The sequence below is a fragment of the Rhineura floridana genome, chromosome 13, assembly GCF_030035675.1.
Source record: "Rhineura floridana isolate rRhiFlo1 chromosome 13, rRhiFlo1.hap2, whole genome shotgun sequence".
Lineage (NCBI taxonomy): Eukaryota > Metazoa > Chordata > Lepidosauria > Squamata > Rhineuridae > Rhineura > Rhineura floridana.
Genome location: NC_084492.1, coordinates 37254092 through 37269820, shown reverse-complemented (window position 1 = coordinate 37269820; position 15729 = coordinate 37254092). Strand labels below are relative to the sequence as shown.

The 15729-nt window shown below is 46.4% G+C and overlaps 1 protein-coding gene and 2 non-coding genes across 3 annotated transcripts; all 3 read left to right on the top strand.

The window, feature by feature from the left end:
- The first annotated feature begins 1294 nt into the window (after positions 1 to 1294).
- Positions 1295 to 8515, top strand: RPL13 (ribosomal protein L13). The gene is made up of 6 exons (XM_061594282.1): positions 1295 to 1402; positions 4347 to 4464; positions 5454 to 5595; positions 6314 to 6487; positions 7115 to 7171; positions 8316 to 8515. The coding sequence occupies exons 2-6, from the start codon at positions 4361 to 4363 to the stop codon at positions 8472 to 8474; spliced, it is 636 nt and encodes a 211-aa protein (XP_061450266.1). The 5' UTR covers positions 1295 to 1402; positions 4347 to 4360; the 3' UTR covers positions 8475 to 8515.
- Positions 4627 to 4706, top strand: LOC133369467 (small nucleolar RNA MBII-202). Its single transcript, XR_009758898.1, has one exon. It is a non-coding gene; the product is annotated as a small nucleolar RNA MBII-202 (small nucleolar RNA).
- Positions 6157 to 6245, top strand: LOC133369468 (small nucleolar RNA MBII-202). The gene has a single exon (XR_009758899.1). It is a non-coding gene; the product is annotated as a small nucleolar RNA MBII-202 (small nucleolar RNA).
- Positions 8516 to 15729: the final 7214 nt, after the last annotated feature.

The window sequence follows — 15729 nt, the reverse complement described above, 5'->3', positions numbered from 1 at the left end:
AAAAGTTTTAAAAATGTTTTTAACGCTGTTTTGTCTTTATGTATTTTAGGATTTGTTTTTATGATGTTTTAAAGTGTTTTTAGTGCCTTGTTTGCCACCCTGGGCTCCTGCTGGGAGGAAGGGTGGGATACAAATTAAATAAATAAATAGCTTTAAAAGCTATCTAATTCTGTGCATATACAGTTGCTTGTAAATCAGTTGAGCTCAGTAAGACCTGGTAAATATGTGTAGGCTCAGCCTGCATGCCATCTGAGCAGTAGGTGCTCAGAAGGCAGAGTGGGGGTTGTCATCGGATCAGTCCATGTTTGCTGACAAATGGCAGGGGGCCACTTCCACCATTATCCTATAGAATTCAGTGGGCTTGGATGTGTCTCATCTGTGTAGCCCAGTGCAGACTGAATGTGCCTAGTGCTGGACTGTTTAATTCACTGATCTAAAGAGTCTCCTTATGTAATTGCTGTCAAATGTGCTTGCAATGTCTGCATGCAGCACTTTGGACCTGCAGTTTCCATTCTTAGCTGTGATGCAGAAATTTATTTATTTTCTTCTTAAGTTAAAGAAAGTTGCTGCTTTCATCTAGTCCAGCATCCTGCTTCCCACAGTGGCTAACCAAGTGACCCCATAAAGGAAACAGTTCCCTGCTGTCTCTCCCCTTCTCCTCTAGGGCCTGGCATCCCATGACAAACTGCCTTTGGACCTGTAATTTCCATTCTTAGATCCAGAAATTTATTTATTTATTGGATTTAAATCCATCCTTCCCCCTGAAGGAGTTCAGAACAACTTAACATTTTGTAAAAAGCATTTTAAAGACAGTTAAAAACATTATTTCATTTAGTGATCTCTGGGGAGCTAGAACAGTCTCTCTCAGCCGTCAAATGTCTAAAAGGCAATTCTTGCATAACCAGCCAGGTGCTGCTTGGAAATTCCCAAGTAAACCATTGAGGGCAATTACTCTCTCCTCTTGTTCACCCTCTCCCTTAGTGCCCGCCATTCGGAGATATATTGCTTCTTAACATGGAGGTTCTATAAAGCCATCACGGTTGATAGTTTAACATTGCATTGGGTGGACGACCCATTTTTCATGGGATTAGCCATGCTCTGGAGCAAGATTTTAGCGCTTGACGCTAGCGGGACACTCGAGCTCTACTTTGAGACCTGCTGCTGGTATGAGCCTACAGAATTGCACGGGCGGTCTCTTTAAGCTGGGCACCATCTTTGGTAGTGGCAAGGCGACACGTTGGGCATAGCGACTGATGCCGGTGGGGTGATTCCCTCGCCCTAATTGGCTGCGGACGAATCTCCACGAGTTTCCTGAGTCTCATCACGCTCGGCGGCTCAGATATCCCAGCGTCCTTCGCGGCCCTTCTTTCTTTTTCCGGCCAGCCATTTTCTCTCCCGGAAGGTGAGTTCTCGTGCTGGGGAGGCCTTGAGCGATCATCCGCCTTCATCCGTCGCCTGTGTCGAGGCGGCGGACCTCAGAGGCGGGCGAGGGGATCCCGGAGGACCTTGTGTCCACAGCGGAAAGATTACGGGGGCTCGGGTGGGGGAGACTGGCGGGGTTCTGGCCTGGTTGTTGGAGGGGTTCTGGTTCTGCAGCCCTGGTTATAAAGGACCCAGCCATGGGTCATTGGTGGAGCTCAGGCTTTTGCTCGCGGGAGGTCTCAAGCCCAGGCTCTGGGGTATCGATAGTAGGGCTGAGAGCGGTCTTTGGGGACCTACTGCCGGCCCTGGTAGGTAGGACTGGGCTAGGTGTAGTGAGCGTTCCAGGGGCATCCATAACTTAATAACAGAGCCCACCCTTTGCATGCAGAAGGTCCCAGGTTTAGTCCTTTGACTGGGTGGACCAATAGCCACCTTCCTATGCGGCGATAGACTCCTATGCGGACTGTGTTGGAAGAGCACAGTTGCCCCCTTCTGAGCCATAGTTCAGTGGGTAGAGAACAGGCTTCGCTTGCAGACGGTCCCAGCTTCAAGCTCTGTTGTCTCCATGTAAAAGTGCTCTTGGAAGGCTGCAACGTTCAGGAGTCACTCCCAGCCAGATCAGGCAGTATTGGCGTCAGTGGAGCCGTGTACAGAGCCGGAATGAAGGCAGCTTTGGTGTAAGTTTTGGGTGGGGTGACCCCATGCCTCTGTGATAGGGCGCTGGCAGGAGGTTCCAGATTATATCCCCAGTATCTCAAGTACTTTGCTGGAGAAGACCCAGGAGCACTTGTAGCAAACAAGCGTTGGCAGTACTGGACTAAACTGACCAACAGCGTAACGCTGCACAGGATAACTTCATATGCGAGGATGGGGCTCATAATTCAGGAAAAGAGTACGTGCAGAAAGTCCTAGGTTCATTCTCTGTGATCTCCAGTTGAAAGGCTCTCGGACCTTGAAGGTCTGCTGCATTGTAATTGGGACTGGCCACAGTGAAGTGAGTAGGCTGCTTTATATATCACTGTACAGTTTCCTCTTGCAGAAGATGGTCTTGGGTGATGGTTTTTTGATACTGTGATAGTATAGAGTGGAGGTCATTTGATGAATGGTTCACAGGGCTTCTTAGGCATGTTTTCAAGGGGTGTACAAGCAGCCTCAGTTATATAATATTCTGCTGCAAATTCCTGATCTTGGTTGACAATCGAGGCTTTGCTAGCGTATCTCTCTTCATAACACAATGGATTTGCAGTATTTTCTTTTAAAATGGGGTGGGGAAACGGTAGCCCTCCAGATGTTGCCGAAATAGAACTCCAGTTGTCCCTGACTATTAGCATGCTGACAATGCTGGGAAGCCAAGATTATGGGGGGAGGGCACATGTTCAGTATTCTTGTAATAAAAGAAAATGCTTCACTGGGCAGAAATAAGTATTTTCTGTGACTAAATCTCAGGTGGTGTTTCTCTTTCCTCTCTTGCTTTCTTTGTTTTTGGTGGAGTTTTTTCAACAAGTTACCGGAATCTGAGGGTTTCCCATTCAAAACCCATGAGTTTTGTTTACCTGTATCCTTGTCTAGAATCTTGTTTCAGTCTTCTGGTGTGGTGGACTGAAGGGGGGCCTTGAACATAATGTTTGCAACCCTACAGTCAGTTCCAAGTCATGCAGCTTTGTGTATTTAGGAAAGGCTGTGACACATGGACCATGTTCACACATCACAAAAAACCAGGGCTGCTAGTTTATTGGCAGATTCTCAATCATTCCTGCTTCCTTCCTCCCTGGTGCAAGTGGGAAAACAAACCAAATTGCTGCAGTTAAGTTTGGTTTCCATGAAGTCTGAACCTGGATTCCTGTTTTGTTGCTCCCTAGCAATCCAAGGGACATAAGCTACCAGCAGAACTGGTTTAAAGGCTGACTAGTGTCCCAGGCTTCTTAGGGCGCAACTAACCAGGATCCCCAGCTCAGATGTCACAAGAAGCTAAGCTTAATTGTGGCTACTTGGCTTGTTTCCCTTGTACCAGGGGATGAGTGAAGTGGGGGCTGTTGGAGCACCTCGCTCCAGAGCACTGCTCGTTCACAGCATACCACAATAAGGCAGCAACCCTGACTTATTGTGACGTGAGTATGGCACAGGTGATTGATTTCAAAATCACAGCATTTTTAAATAAGAATGTAGTGCATTACAAATACATTCACCATAAAATGCCATTAAGACTTAAGTTAAAAATAAATGATTTAAGAACTTCATAGAGCAAGGTCAATTTCTTTTTATGGGTCACAGTTTGAATTCCAAACAATATATGTAAATACACATTTTAAAAGCTAGTGATTATAACCTAGACATTATATACCCAAAACTAATTAAAATATTAGCAATTTCATAAAGCAACTGCTTATGGTATTATAAATTAAAATAATGTTTAAAGTGATCTACGTGGGAAACTACCTTATACTGAGACAGAGCTGTGGTCTTTTTAATGCAGTGTTGTCAACACTGGCTGGCAGCAGCTCTCCATAGTTTCAGGCAGGGGACACTTCCACCCTTATCGGGAGATCCCAAGGATTGAACCCTGGACCTTGTGCATGCAAGGCAGATGCTCTACCACTGAGCTACAGCCTTTCCCCATGTAGTCATTCTGGAATATTTCTCCAGAGCATCTTCATTACTGTAGAGATAAAAGATTATATGCATCCTACTTCCACTCTACCTGTAAATTTCTAACCCTTGGAATCGGGGAGTCCACAAAGTGCTAGGTTGCCATTGGGCTTATATGAGGTCTGTGGATGTAACGTTGGATGTGGAAGAGCCTGGCATCTGGTCTCTCCAATCTACTTCACAGAACTATTGCAAGGGTAAATAAGATTTGGTATGCTATAAAATGCTGTTAAAATGGGAATCATGAAGACTCTAGTCCAGGCTGTTTGTATTTTCAGGGACGTAAGGAGCCATGGCGCCCAGCCGGAATGGCATGATTTTGAAGCCCCATTTCCACAAAGACTGGCAACGGCGAGTGGCCACATGGTTTAACCAGCCTGCTAGGAAGATCCGCAGGTAAGGTTTTGTGGCCTGATGAGCCTCTGCATTTCATGTTCTGTGTGTCAGATGTATGAGTAACACTCTCCAGCTATCTGAATAATGCAAACAGCGAGCAAGTGTGAACTTTGCCATTTTTGGCTTTTGTGGAAGACTCCCTTGCTCAGTGCTTCAGCCAGATGATGAGAATTCTCCGGAATCGCTGTACCCCGTTGATGATCCTTTGAACCCATATAAGCTGATGGCTGTAGCTTTTTGTCGTTCTGGCACTGGGAGTCTTTACTCAGTTAAATGAGAATTGAAAATAGAACTGCCGGTATTCCGATGCCTTTATACAGATCTAGAGTGCTACCACAGGTGGACTATTATCGTAGAACTGGAAAAGGTGCAGAAAGGAGCAACCAAAACGACTGAAGGGCTAGAGCAACCCCTATGACAAACCATTGCAATGTTTGTAGCTTTTAGTTTGGGGGGGAATGGAGAGACACAATAGAGGTGTAAAAAATTGTGCATGATTTGGAGAAAGAAGATAAGTGTTTGTCCCTCTCAGTACTACAACTCTGTCATCCATTGAAGCAGACAAAAGGAAGTGTGTCTCCATACTGCATAGTTAAACTACGGAATTTCCTGTCATGAGAGCAGGGATGGGAGTGGACAGATTCATGGAGGATAAGGCCATCAATGGCCACCAGCACTGGCTAGCTCTACCTCCCCTGTTAGAGGCAGTATGCTTCTGAATACCAGCTGCTGGGAATCATGTGTACAGAGTGCTAATGCACTCAGTACCTGCTTGTGGGTTTCCTATAGGCATATGTTTGGTCACTGTGAGACCAAGATGCTGGACTAAAGAAGTCTTTGGCCTGATCTAGTAGGGCTTGTTATTTTGTTCTCATGGTTGCTTTATGCCTCCTTGCCCTGGCAAGTTTATCTGTAAGGGTAAGCAGGGTTATATTTGGAGAAAGGAAAGAGTTTTGATGTTGCCCTTTTATACTGCTTTCTCCACCCAGGAGGAAGGCCCGTCAGGCAAAGGCTCGCCGTATTGCTCCACGTCCGGTATCTGGACCCATCAGACCCATTGTGAGATGCCCCACTGTACGATACCACACAAAAGTCCGTGCTGGCAGAGGATTCAGCTTGGAGGAGCTGCGAGTAAGTAAAAGACAGTGGGGTCACATGAGTGCCCGTCACTGAAATATTTAGTTACTTATTTAACATTTATATACAGTTTGATTTTTTTAAAAAAACCTCTAAGCAGTTTACAGATATGGGTGGTTTTGGCTTGTGTGATATGATATGTGAGCTAAGATTTCTAGGAATCTGATGTATTTTCTACAGTGGCTGGTGGGGGCTCCTGTTGGTTGGATCAAGATTTCTTGGTGGACCAGTTTCTGCATTTATAGTGGAAGTTCTCGAGTAAACTGGTGGAGAGCTTTGTAGTGATAGTACTACTAATTCCTACAGCTTCAGAGTGGATTATACATGAAGGTTGTTTAGGCAGCTAAAAAAAACCCCAACCCATCTGTCTGATTATGATTGTCTGGTAAAAGAACAAGAGTTTAGCCTTTCAGATTTTTGTTCTGTGTTTTGGCAGAGATTTTGTTCTAGGTTCTGGGGAAAAAATTGTCCAAGTGCACTGGAATCCTGCCAGGGCTTGTCTCTCCTTAGCCCTTGCAAGCCTCTCATTGTTTCTGCGAGAGCCATACAGTCAGATGATGACACTGTCTCCGGAATCTCTGTACTACTCTCTGTGATGACTGTGTTTTGAACCCTTTTCCAACTGATGGCTGTTTTGTCTCTGCAGCAGGTATAGGGGTGGCAGTCCACAAGTTGCTTTTATTTAAGGCTCATGTTAACATGCTCTCCCTAGATGGCTGGCATCAACAAGAAGTTCGCCCGGACAATCGGTATTTCTGTGGACCCCAGGCGCCGGAACAGGTCGACAGAAGCCCTGCAGGCTAATGTGCAGCGATTGAAGGAATATCGCTCTAAGCTCATCCTCTTTCCCCGGAAACCTTCTGCGCCTAAGAAAGGCGATAGTGCAGTAAGTATATTGGGGAGATTTGTGGTGGGAGGGGATTTTGGGAGAAGTTTTCTTACTAATAACAATGCTGGTGGGGTGGAGGCTGTAAGGCAAAGCATGCAAAGAAAACTTCAAAGATGCAACCTTCAAGGAATGCTGGCTTGGGACTGAGGCACAAAAAAACCTTATCTCTTTAGTGCAACTGTTTTCTGTTGTTTCATGCTGGTGGTCACATGTGACTCTTCAACCACAACTTCCTTAGTTTGTTCCAACTAGGTTGCTATAATTCACAAAGTGTGCATTGTAACCAGTTTCGTGATCTTCTAAAGCCCCACTGCTGCATGGATTGCAGAGGGAGCAGAGGTATTGAGGGAAAGTGAGATGATGGCAATACAGAGTCAGAAATGAGGCTGTGAATTGCTAAATTGGAAATCCTGGCACTGTGTGTGTTCAACTCTGCCCATCAGCTAACCTAGCCCTTAAAGGTGGTATTAAATTTATATCCCAGCCTTCCTCCCAAAAAGGACTCCAGGGCAGTTCTGAGAGGCTCACACAGCACTTGTAAGACATAATTCAAGCTGGGGTTTTCTTACTGTCCAAAAATGGGATAAGAGTAGTTAATTGCTGAACATTTTCTTTTCTCCACAGGCTGAGGAGCTCAAGATGGCCACACAGCTCTCTGGACCAGTTATGCCCATAAGAAACGTAAGCAACCTCCAGTCTCTGGACTTCTGTAGATCTTTCACCTCAAATTTACACTTGATAAGTGGAGACTTCCTGCTTCCAGTTGAAATATTAAGTTTTGAATAGTGGAATGGTCTCTTGAGAGAGGCTGTTTCCTAGGTGTTAGAACTATCCTTTGCTGTTGCAGTTGTGTGGCTGAATGTTGTTAGCACGTAATAAAAAGGGGCAGCCTTAGGATGTGTTGGCTTCTTGACCTCCAGTATAACATAATGATGTCCTTAGAATCTTGCAAATCACAAGTTTGCAACCAGTATTGAAAGCATGAGCGGTTGGTTGTTTTGGAGCAAGTTTTTCACCAGATCTGAACAACGAGGGAATGGAGCCCATTTGGGGTATTGCAACATTTTCTGATAGAAATAGAATATTAAAGCTGAAAAGCCAAGTAGGTGGTGAGCTGGGTCAGACCTTGCTGGGGTCCCTCTAGGCCAGAGTCTTGCTTCCTTTCCTCCCCCAGTGGCCTCTGGGAAGCTCACCAGTAGGGCTTAACGGCAACAGCCCTGTTTGCTTTTACTGTCGTCCACCAATGGGTATTCAGCACCACATTATTTCTGAATATGGAGGTTCCATTTATTACCTTATTTTGTATTTGTATTTAATTAAAATAAGTTAAGCACCCTGGGAATCCATTGTATTGAAAGACGGTATGTAAATGTTACAGATCAACTAGCCTGTAGCTATGACAGCTATACTATCTCCACTATCCCATATGAACCCCCCCCCAATATTTTAGCCTTCCCTCATAGAGAAGATGCTCCAACCCCTTGATCATTTCCTAGCTCTTGATTTCCAGAGTAGCTCGGACTGTAGACAGTATTCCAAAAGTGGCTGCCCGTCTTTATTTTCAGTCTCTCAGACCGGTCACTGGAGTTTGCTGATGATGCAGAAAATATTCGGCATATTCTTGGCAGTGAAGGTGCCTGGAAATTCTTGTTCTCGGTGCGTCTAGCCTTTCTCTGCAGAAAGGGGGCTGTGACTGAAAAGTGTGGCTCTGAGCAATAGTGCAGGCGAATCTTGATCTTTCTGATGCTAGCAGATCACATGTCAGAAGTAGGAAGAAAGCAGTGGCTTTTTGATGGGTGTTCTGAGTAACTGGTTCTTTCCTTAGGTCTACAAAAAAGAGAAGGCCCGGGTTATCTCAGAGGAGGAGAAGAACTTCAAGGCTTTTGCCAGCCTGCGCATGGCCAGGGCAAACGCCCGGCTCTTCGGCATCCGGGCTAAGCGAGCCAAGGAAGCAGCAGAGCAGGATGTGGAAAAGAAGAAGTAAACTCTTTGTTCAGGGCGTCTCAATAAAGGATAGATTTGGAACTGTGTGGTGCCGTCGTGTGTTGAGATGCGGACAAGGAAAACGTGGGTTGGGAATCCTGTCGTAGGAGCACGGCCCCTTTGCCATCTTGTCTCATTCTCAGAGGCTTCATGTCCACTTGCAGGCTGTGTGTGTTCTGGTGGTTTGTTTGTTTATTTATTTATTGTTTTATTTGTATCCCACCCTTCCTCCCAGCAGGAGCCCAGGGTTGAGCAAGGAGGATGGCGGCTCTTGGATCTGAGTGTTGTAGCAACCTGGGAATGGAAGGTGCTGCTAGTTGGCATTCCATTCTATTAATTTCAAACATAATTGGGGACAGAAGAGGACAGCCCACCAGAACTTGCCCACTTAGGCTGCCATCTGGCAGAGGCAGGGCTCGGTAATTGGCCTGGGGATTTAGTAGAACAGAAGGTGATAAATGCAATGTATAGGGGAAGGTCACAGCTCAGTGGTAGAGTGCCTGCTTTGCATGCAGAAGGTCCCGGGTTCAATCCCTGGCAACTCCCAAATAGAGCTGGGAATGTTCCCAGTCTGAAACTCTGGAGAGCTGCTACCAGTCAGTGTGAACAATACTAAGCTAGATGAACTAGTGGTCTGGCTCTGCAAGGCAGCTTCCTGTGGCGGAATCTTCCAAGGAGTAGAGGAAGGAGAGGCCTGATTCTTAAGCCCCATGTTTTTCCCCTGTAAAACCAGCTGCTGTGCTCAGTGGCAGAAGCATGCTTTTAAGAGCAAACATGAGCTGAGCTGGAGGCTTTCCTCTTGCCATCTCACCTCCCAAATCCAAACAGTCACCATAGAATCTGCTGCGGTGATTATGTTGTGGCTGAGAGTTTTCCAGGAATTCATGTCTAATGTGCTTTTTACTGCCTGGATGAGCTGCCTTTGTACCTCCACTGGATCCCATTGAGGGGAAAAGAAGTGTGTGGTCGAAGAAGCTGGGCTTGGTGGATCACTCACCTCTGCTGGAAAAATGAGTCTGTGCTTGTTAACACGAAGTATAGAGGATTATGGCATAACAAACCTGTGGTGTGCCTGCAACCCTGAAGTGAATCTATGGCCATAAAGAGCGTCTCGGGTAGTGGATTAGAACCACAGTTGTCAGTTTTCTAGCCAAGCCATAATGTGTCATAGCCACATAATTACCTGTGCCCATAGGTCTGGGAAAGGTAGAAATCTCATGACATGCTTTGGGAGCAGGTAAAAGTTGCAAATTGCCCTTGTGCTGCTTCTGCCTGCTCCAGAGCTCAGCAGCTCATGAGAAACCCTTTATGGAGATGGGGTGAGTAGGTGTCATGTTATTTATTATTATTGTTAATAAAAAATTTATATCCCACCCTTCCAGTAGGAGCCCAGCGCGACGAACAAAAACATTAAAACCAATCTAAAAACATCTTTTTAAAAAAGCTTTAAAAACATCTTTAAAAGCAATTCCTACACAGATGCAGACTGGGATAAGGTCTCTACTTTAAAGGCTTGTTGAAAGAGGAAGGTGTTAAGTAGGTGCTGAAGTGATAACAGAAATGGCTCCTGTCTTAATATTTATGGGGAAGGAATTCCAAAGGGCAGGTGCCACTGCACTAAAGGTCCACTTCCTATATTGCTTGGAATGAAACTCTTGATAAGAGGAGGCCCTCACCTGCAGAGTAGTGATTGACTGGGTGTATAAGGGATGAGACAAACATTCAGATATTGTGGTCCCAAGCTGTATAGGGCTTTGTACACCAATGCCAGGTCCTGTTGGTATGTGCCTTCAAGTTGATTATTACTTATGGTAACCCTATGAATCAGTGACCTCCAAGAGCATCTGTCATGAACCACTACCTATCCCCTTAGACGAGAACCAGTGCAGGAGGCAACATTAGCCAAAGGCCTGGGTGAATAGAAAGGTTTTAGCCTGGTGCCTAAAGGTGGCTAACAATGGTGCCAGGCGAGTCTCCCTGGGGAGAGTGTTCCACAGATGAGAGGGGCTACCACTGAAAAGGCCTGTTCTCAGGTGGCCCACCTCCCCCAGGTGTGTCCTCTGATGACAGCCGCAGGTCCTGGCAAGTCCACACGTACACATCAGTAGTATATTCAAGTGAACACAATCTGCAGCTCTTTGGCTCATGGAGATTTTATAGCTAACTCATTTCAAAGTTAAATATGCATCTCAGAGCCTCCATCAGTGCCCTGGAAGTTCTTCGTTTTTTAAAGTGGGGTGGGGGGGTCATGCACATCTAGAACATCTGCATCCTTTGTTACCTAACCCAAATGAGAAGCTCTCCAAGGTGGTCCTTTCAAACAGATGTGTAGGGACCTGTAGCTTCCACTTGGTGGCAGTAATGATAAAGGTATTCAGCAGTAATGGCACACTTAAGTTATTGAAAGTAGCAGAGTTTGTTTCCAGGATTTATAACCTATATATGCAAAAGCATTGACTGCCTTCAAGTCAATTCCAACATATGGCAAACCTATGAAGAGGGTTTTCATGGTAAGCGGTATTCAGAGGGGGTTTACCATTGCCTCCCTCTGAGGCTGAGAGGCAGTGACTGGCCCAAGGTCACCCAGTGAGCTTCATGGCTGTGTGGGGATTCGAACCCTGGTCTCCCAGGTCGTAGTCCAGCACCTTAACCACTACACCACACCAGCTCCCTAACCAATCTATAGCCTATGTTGAAGTATCCTGGAGACTCCTACCCTGAGAAGCTGACAGATTGATTTGTTTTGTACCTTCCTTTACACGCACACACGCCCTTCCGTTCATTTTCCCTCCTGAGCTTCAAAAGGCCAATTTTTATCCTGGTTGTCTGATTGAAGAGGCCACAAAGTGGCAGTGCATGCTCAACTTTCGTTGGGCACCACTTTCCCCCTCACACAGCTGCCTAAAGTGAGTTGTTGCAGTTGCTGAAATTCTTTCCATGCAGCACCTAAACAGAATGAGAACTTCGAGAGATGTGGAACTCTCTCAAAATGATGACAAAGAAAAGGCAGAAGTGCTTAGTTCCTACTTTGGCTCAGTCTTCTCCCAAAAAATGATCTATGAGCCTCCTGGAAAACATGACGTTAGAGGGGCAGGATTGCAGCGTGAGAGTGATAGACAAATGGTTGAGAAATACCTAATCACTTTGAACGAGTTCAAATCTGCAGGGCCCGATGAACTTCATCCTAGAATATTGAAGGCAGGGCCAGGACCAGGCATGCCGGGGTGCTTGGGCACCAGCCTGCCCCGCGCCCTGGCACCTGCCTGCATGCCCCACCTACTCTTCCGTTGAAGTGAATGCTGGCCATGCTGTACGTGCATGTCTCCTGCCACCATCTTGGTTAATGGCAGGCATGTGCCCACAGCATGGCCAGCATTTACTTCAAGGAAAAGGTAGGTGGGGTGCAGGTGAGCATTGCGGGCCTCCACTGTAGTAGGGGGGGCCTGGGAGCTCCCTTTCTGTCATCCACGGTAGGGTTGGGAGCCAACGCTGCTATGGATCACAGAAGAGAGCGCTACCCACCCACCCTAAGGAGGGGCCCTTGGCCAGGGCCTAACCTGGCCGCCCTCTGGCACCAGCCCTAACTGAAGGAACTGGCTGAAGAACTCTTGGAACCACTGTCTATTATCTTTGGGATATCATGGAGGATGGGTGAAGTGCCAGACAATTGGAGGAAGGCTAATGTCCCTTTCTTCAAAAAGGGCAAAAGGAGGATTCCTGCATTGAGCAGAGGGTTGGACCTGATGGCCTTATAGGCCCCTTCCAACTCTATTATTCTTTCCACCCCTTTATTTCTAATATGGAAGAGCTGCTACCATAATATTTTTTTTCACATAATGCATTAGGCTATTAGAGGCATGCTTTATCCATCAGCTCAGTAATTTCAACAACCCTACAAGGTAGACTCTTATTTCCATAGTCCTGATGTGGGAAACTGTGTGAGACCTGGTGACTTCCTGCTACACTGCTCAGCCTTAAAACTCTTGGGAAAGAAAAGTCTTGGGGAAGTAGCTCAGTGGTTAGAGCATCTGCTGTGCATGCGGAAGATTCCAGGTTCAATGCTCAGCATCCCTAGGTAGAGATGAGGAAAGACTCCTCTATGAAACTATGGTGAGCTGTTGCCAGTCAGTGTGGAAAATACCGAGCTAGATTGATCCACGGCTCTGGCTCTGTATACGGCAGCTTCTTCTGTTCCTAAGGCTAGGCCAAAGCCCCCTCCAACATGTGGATATCCTTAATGATAGAATCAGAGCTGCAATGGGCGAAAAGGCCCATTCTGAAAGGGAGAGCTGCTCTAGATCAATCTGTCTGTTCTATTCCACAAGCAGGAAGCAACATAACAGCAGGGAAAAAATGAAACACTGGCACTAGCCAGTCTGACCTTGGCATAAGTACCTCTGCATTTCTCTTTTCTCCCCTCTCCTCCCCTCTTTACATACCATGTCATTTATTTGTTTTGGTATTTTGAAATTGTAAACCACCTTGGGTGCCTTGGCAGAAGGGCTGTGTGTACATGCAATAAACACTCTAGTGACTAGATCCGTCGTAGAAGGAACTGGATTGCTTTCGAGAATATTTTGGCCATAAGGACTCCTTGGTCGGTGAAAGTCAAGCACGCCTTCTACTCTGCAAAGCAAGTGACAAGAGAACTGTGTTCCAGAGCCTTCCCCAGGAAGCAGCCACATTGCAAGTTGTTCTCATTAGAGACAGGAAATTCTGCCCCTTCTGCATGTTCAGCCAGTACAGTCTCTCTTGCTGGGTTCTGGACATCCTAGCCAGACTCCTGGGCGTCTGCTACAGCTGGCAGCACAGATGGGAAGGGGCTACTCTGAGTAATGTTCCTGCTTTGCAGAAGCTGGTGCCTTCCGAGCGCATGCAGTGACTTTCATCTTAGTGCATGTGGCAAGTTCCAGCAGAGGGCAAAGCTGACTGGCACTGCCCTTTCCATGCGTGTGATGCTCTGCCTTGTACAAGATTAAAATAAAAGCTTTAAAAACATCTTAAAAAGCAATTCCAACACAGATGCAGACTGGGATAAAGTCTCTACTTAAAAGGTTTGTTGAAAGAAGGTCTTCAGTAGGCACCAAAAAGATAACAGAGATGGTGCCTGTCTAATATTTAAAGGGAGGGAATTCCACAGGGTAGGTGCCGCCACACTAGAGGTCCATTTCCTATGTTGTGCAGAATGGATCTCCTGAGCGCAGTGATCAACTGGGTATAAAAGGGGAAAGATGATCTTCCAGGGATCCTGGTTCCATACTGCGTATGGCTTTGTACACCAAAACCAAAACCTTGAACCTAGACTTCTCCCTTTCTCCTTTTTCCACACTATATATCATTTTATACACATCTATCATACCCCTTCTTACCGGCCTTTTTTTTTCAAAACTAAAAGCCTGAAATGTTGTAACCTTTCCTCATAGAGGAATTGCTCCACCCCTTGATTATTTTGGTTTCCCTTTTCTACAACTTTTCCAGCTCTACAATATCCATTTTGAGGTGCAACAACCAGAAGCAGTATTCCATAACAACGTTTTGCCAGCACGCATCACCTTAGAGTCAGCTGGTAAAATATGGGTCTTCTGCTAAAACACGGGGTCACCTTTTTCAACTGGTGCAGCCGTACCAGCAATCTCATTGCATCTCTGATACGTTAGTAGATTTTATCTTCATTCTTTTAGAGAGGTTTGCGGCAAGAGAGCCTCTGAGCATGGACCAACTTTCACTACCACCCTGCCTGGGCCCATGTGGCAGCACGTAGCACCACAGTACCTTCTTCTGCCCAAATCAGGGAAGAGATTCTTTTTTTAACTGGAGCTGTGATCAACTCTTTTCCGTGGAGCTGTCAGGAGCAAACTGGGAAGGAAATTGACAGATGGAGATCCCTGCCCTTTAGTCCTGCTGTGGATGCTCTTTTTTTCCGGCTGCCCTGCTATGAGCTGAATCTTCCCCAACTTGTCAATCATCCCGCAGCCACAGGAAAGCTGCTAACATGCGCTGTGAACTAGAAAGAGGCGCCGTAGAAGGACAGGCGTCACGGTGAGCTCACCCAGTGTGTTCAAAACTTGAAGGTTGGCAGGTTGTGGAGTGGACATGTTCCCCTGCTTGGCAGAGGCCTCTCGGGGCTTGATGAGGGGACAGGGGACAGCTCCTTTTGCCAGGGGACTTCTAATCCTTGGGCCTGGCAAAATAAAGCATTCTCAAACAGCCACAATGTGAATTTCCCAGTCTTTGGTACCAGATGCTAGCTCTAAAATCTCTTTTCCTATGGAATGATAGCGATGGGATGTGAGCGAATGACCCACTGGATGGATGCAGCACTGGACTTGGATTCAGGGGCCTGGGTTCAAGTCCTACTTATGCCATAATTAGTGCTTGTGTAGCAACTTACTCTCAGCCTTATCTTCCCACCTGTACAATGGTAACAATACTGGCCTGCCTCACAAGGTTCTTGTGAGGGCTAAATTGCTAAAAACCATGTAGGAGGTGAACAGAAGGGCGTAGCTTAAATCAGTGCTCTACTTGCCCCCTTCATAGCCACATTACTACTTTCACAATCCCCAGGCCACCTTCAACAGGCGTGCCACAATGTGCCACATGGGAGGATCTGTTGTTCTGGGGCAGAGAGGCGCATTGTTAGTTGGTGGCTCAGAGAATCTGAGGCCCAACTCTTTGAGGCTGGGCCCCAGATCTCTTGCCTCTTTCCCCACTTTCTGTAATTTTTTTTTGTTAATTTTTAAAAAATTGCTTACAGGGTAGGAGAGTGGACTGTAATCACAGTGCCAGTAGCTGGATATTTGTTAGCAGGGATCAGCTGGTATACAACAGCCAGCACAGTGGAACTGGAGCACCATGTGTGATTTACCTGAAATCAGGGCTGGGTCCCTGCCAATCACTTCAGACTTGGTGGTAGAAAATAAGAAAAGCTACTTGCTTTCTAGAAATACGTCATTGATAGGAAAGGCAATCTAGTTCCAGCTAACTGTGATGGCCCCAGTGCTGCAGGAGGGAGACACAAAGGCAAGATCTCTCCTCTCTCCTCGGCTGGTCAGAGAAGCAGCAGCAAGGAGAGTTTGGAAGGAGTGGTCAGCTTCCCTAATGGTATCAGTTTACAACGGAAGGAAGACAGGTAGATGAGCACACACTCTAGCCAGCTGGAGGACTCTCTTTTTGTCTGTCCTCAGGCATGCACACATCACTCAAACTGGAATTGTTTTTCCCACACCTTCAACACCAGTGAGGCCTCATCTTAATTT

Excerpts from the sequence above, each read along its gene's own strand:
- RPL13 (XM_061594282.1), top strand. The coding sequence starts at position 4,361 with ATGGCGCCCAGCCGGAATGGCATGATTTTGAAGCCCCATTTCCACAAA. Across the intron at positions 5,596-6,313 it reads TCAGCTTGGAGGAGCTGCGA|ATGGCTGGCATCAACAAGAA; the intron begins GTAAGTAAAAGA and ends TGCTCTCCCTAG. Across the intron at positions 7,172-8,315 it reads CAGTTATGCCCATAAGAAAC|GTCTACAAAAAAGAGAAGGC; the intron begins GTAAGCAACCTC and ends TTCTTTCCTTAG.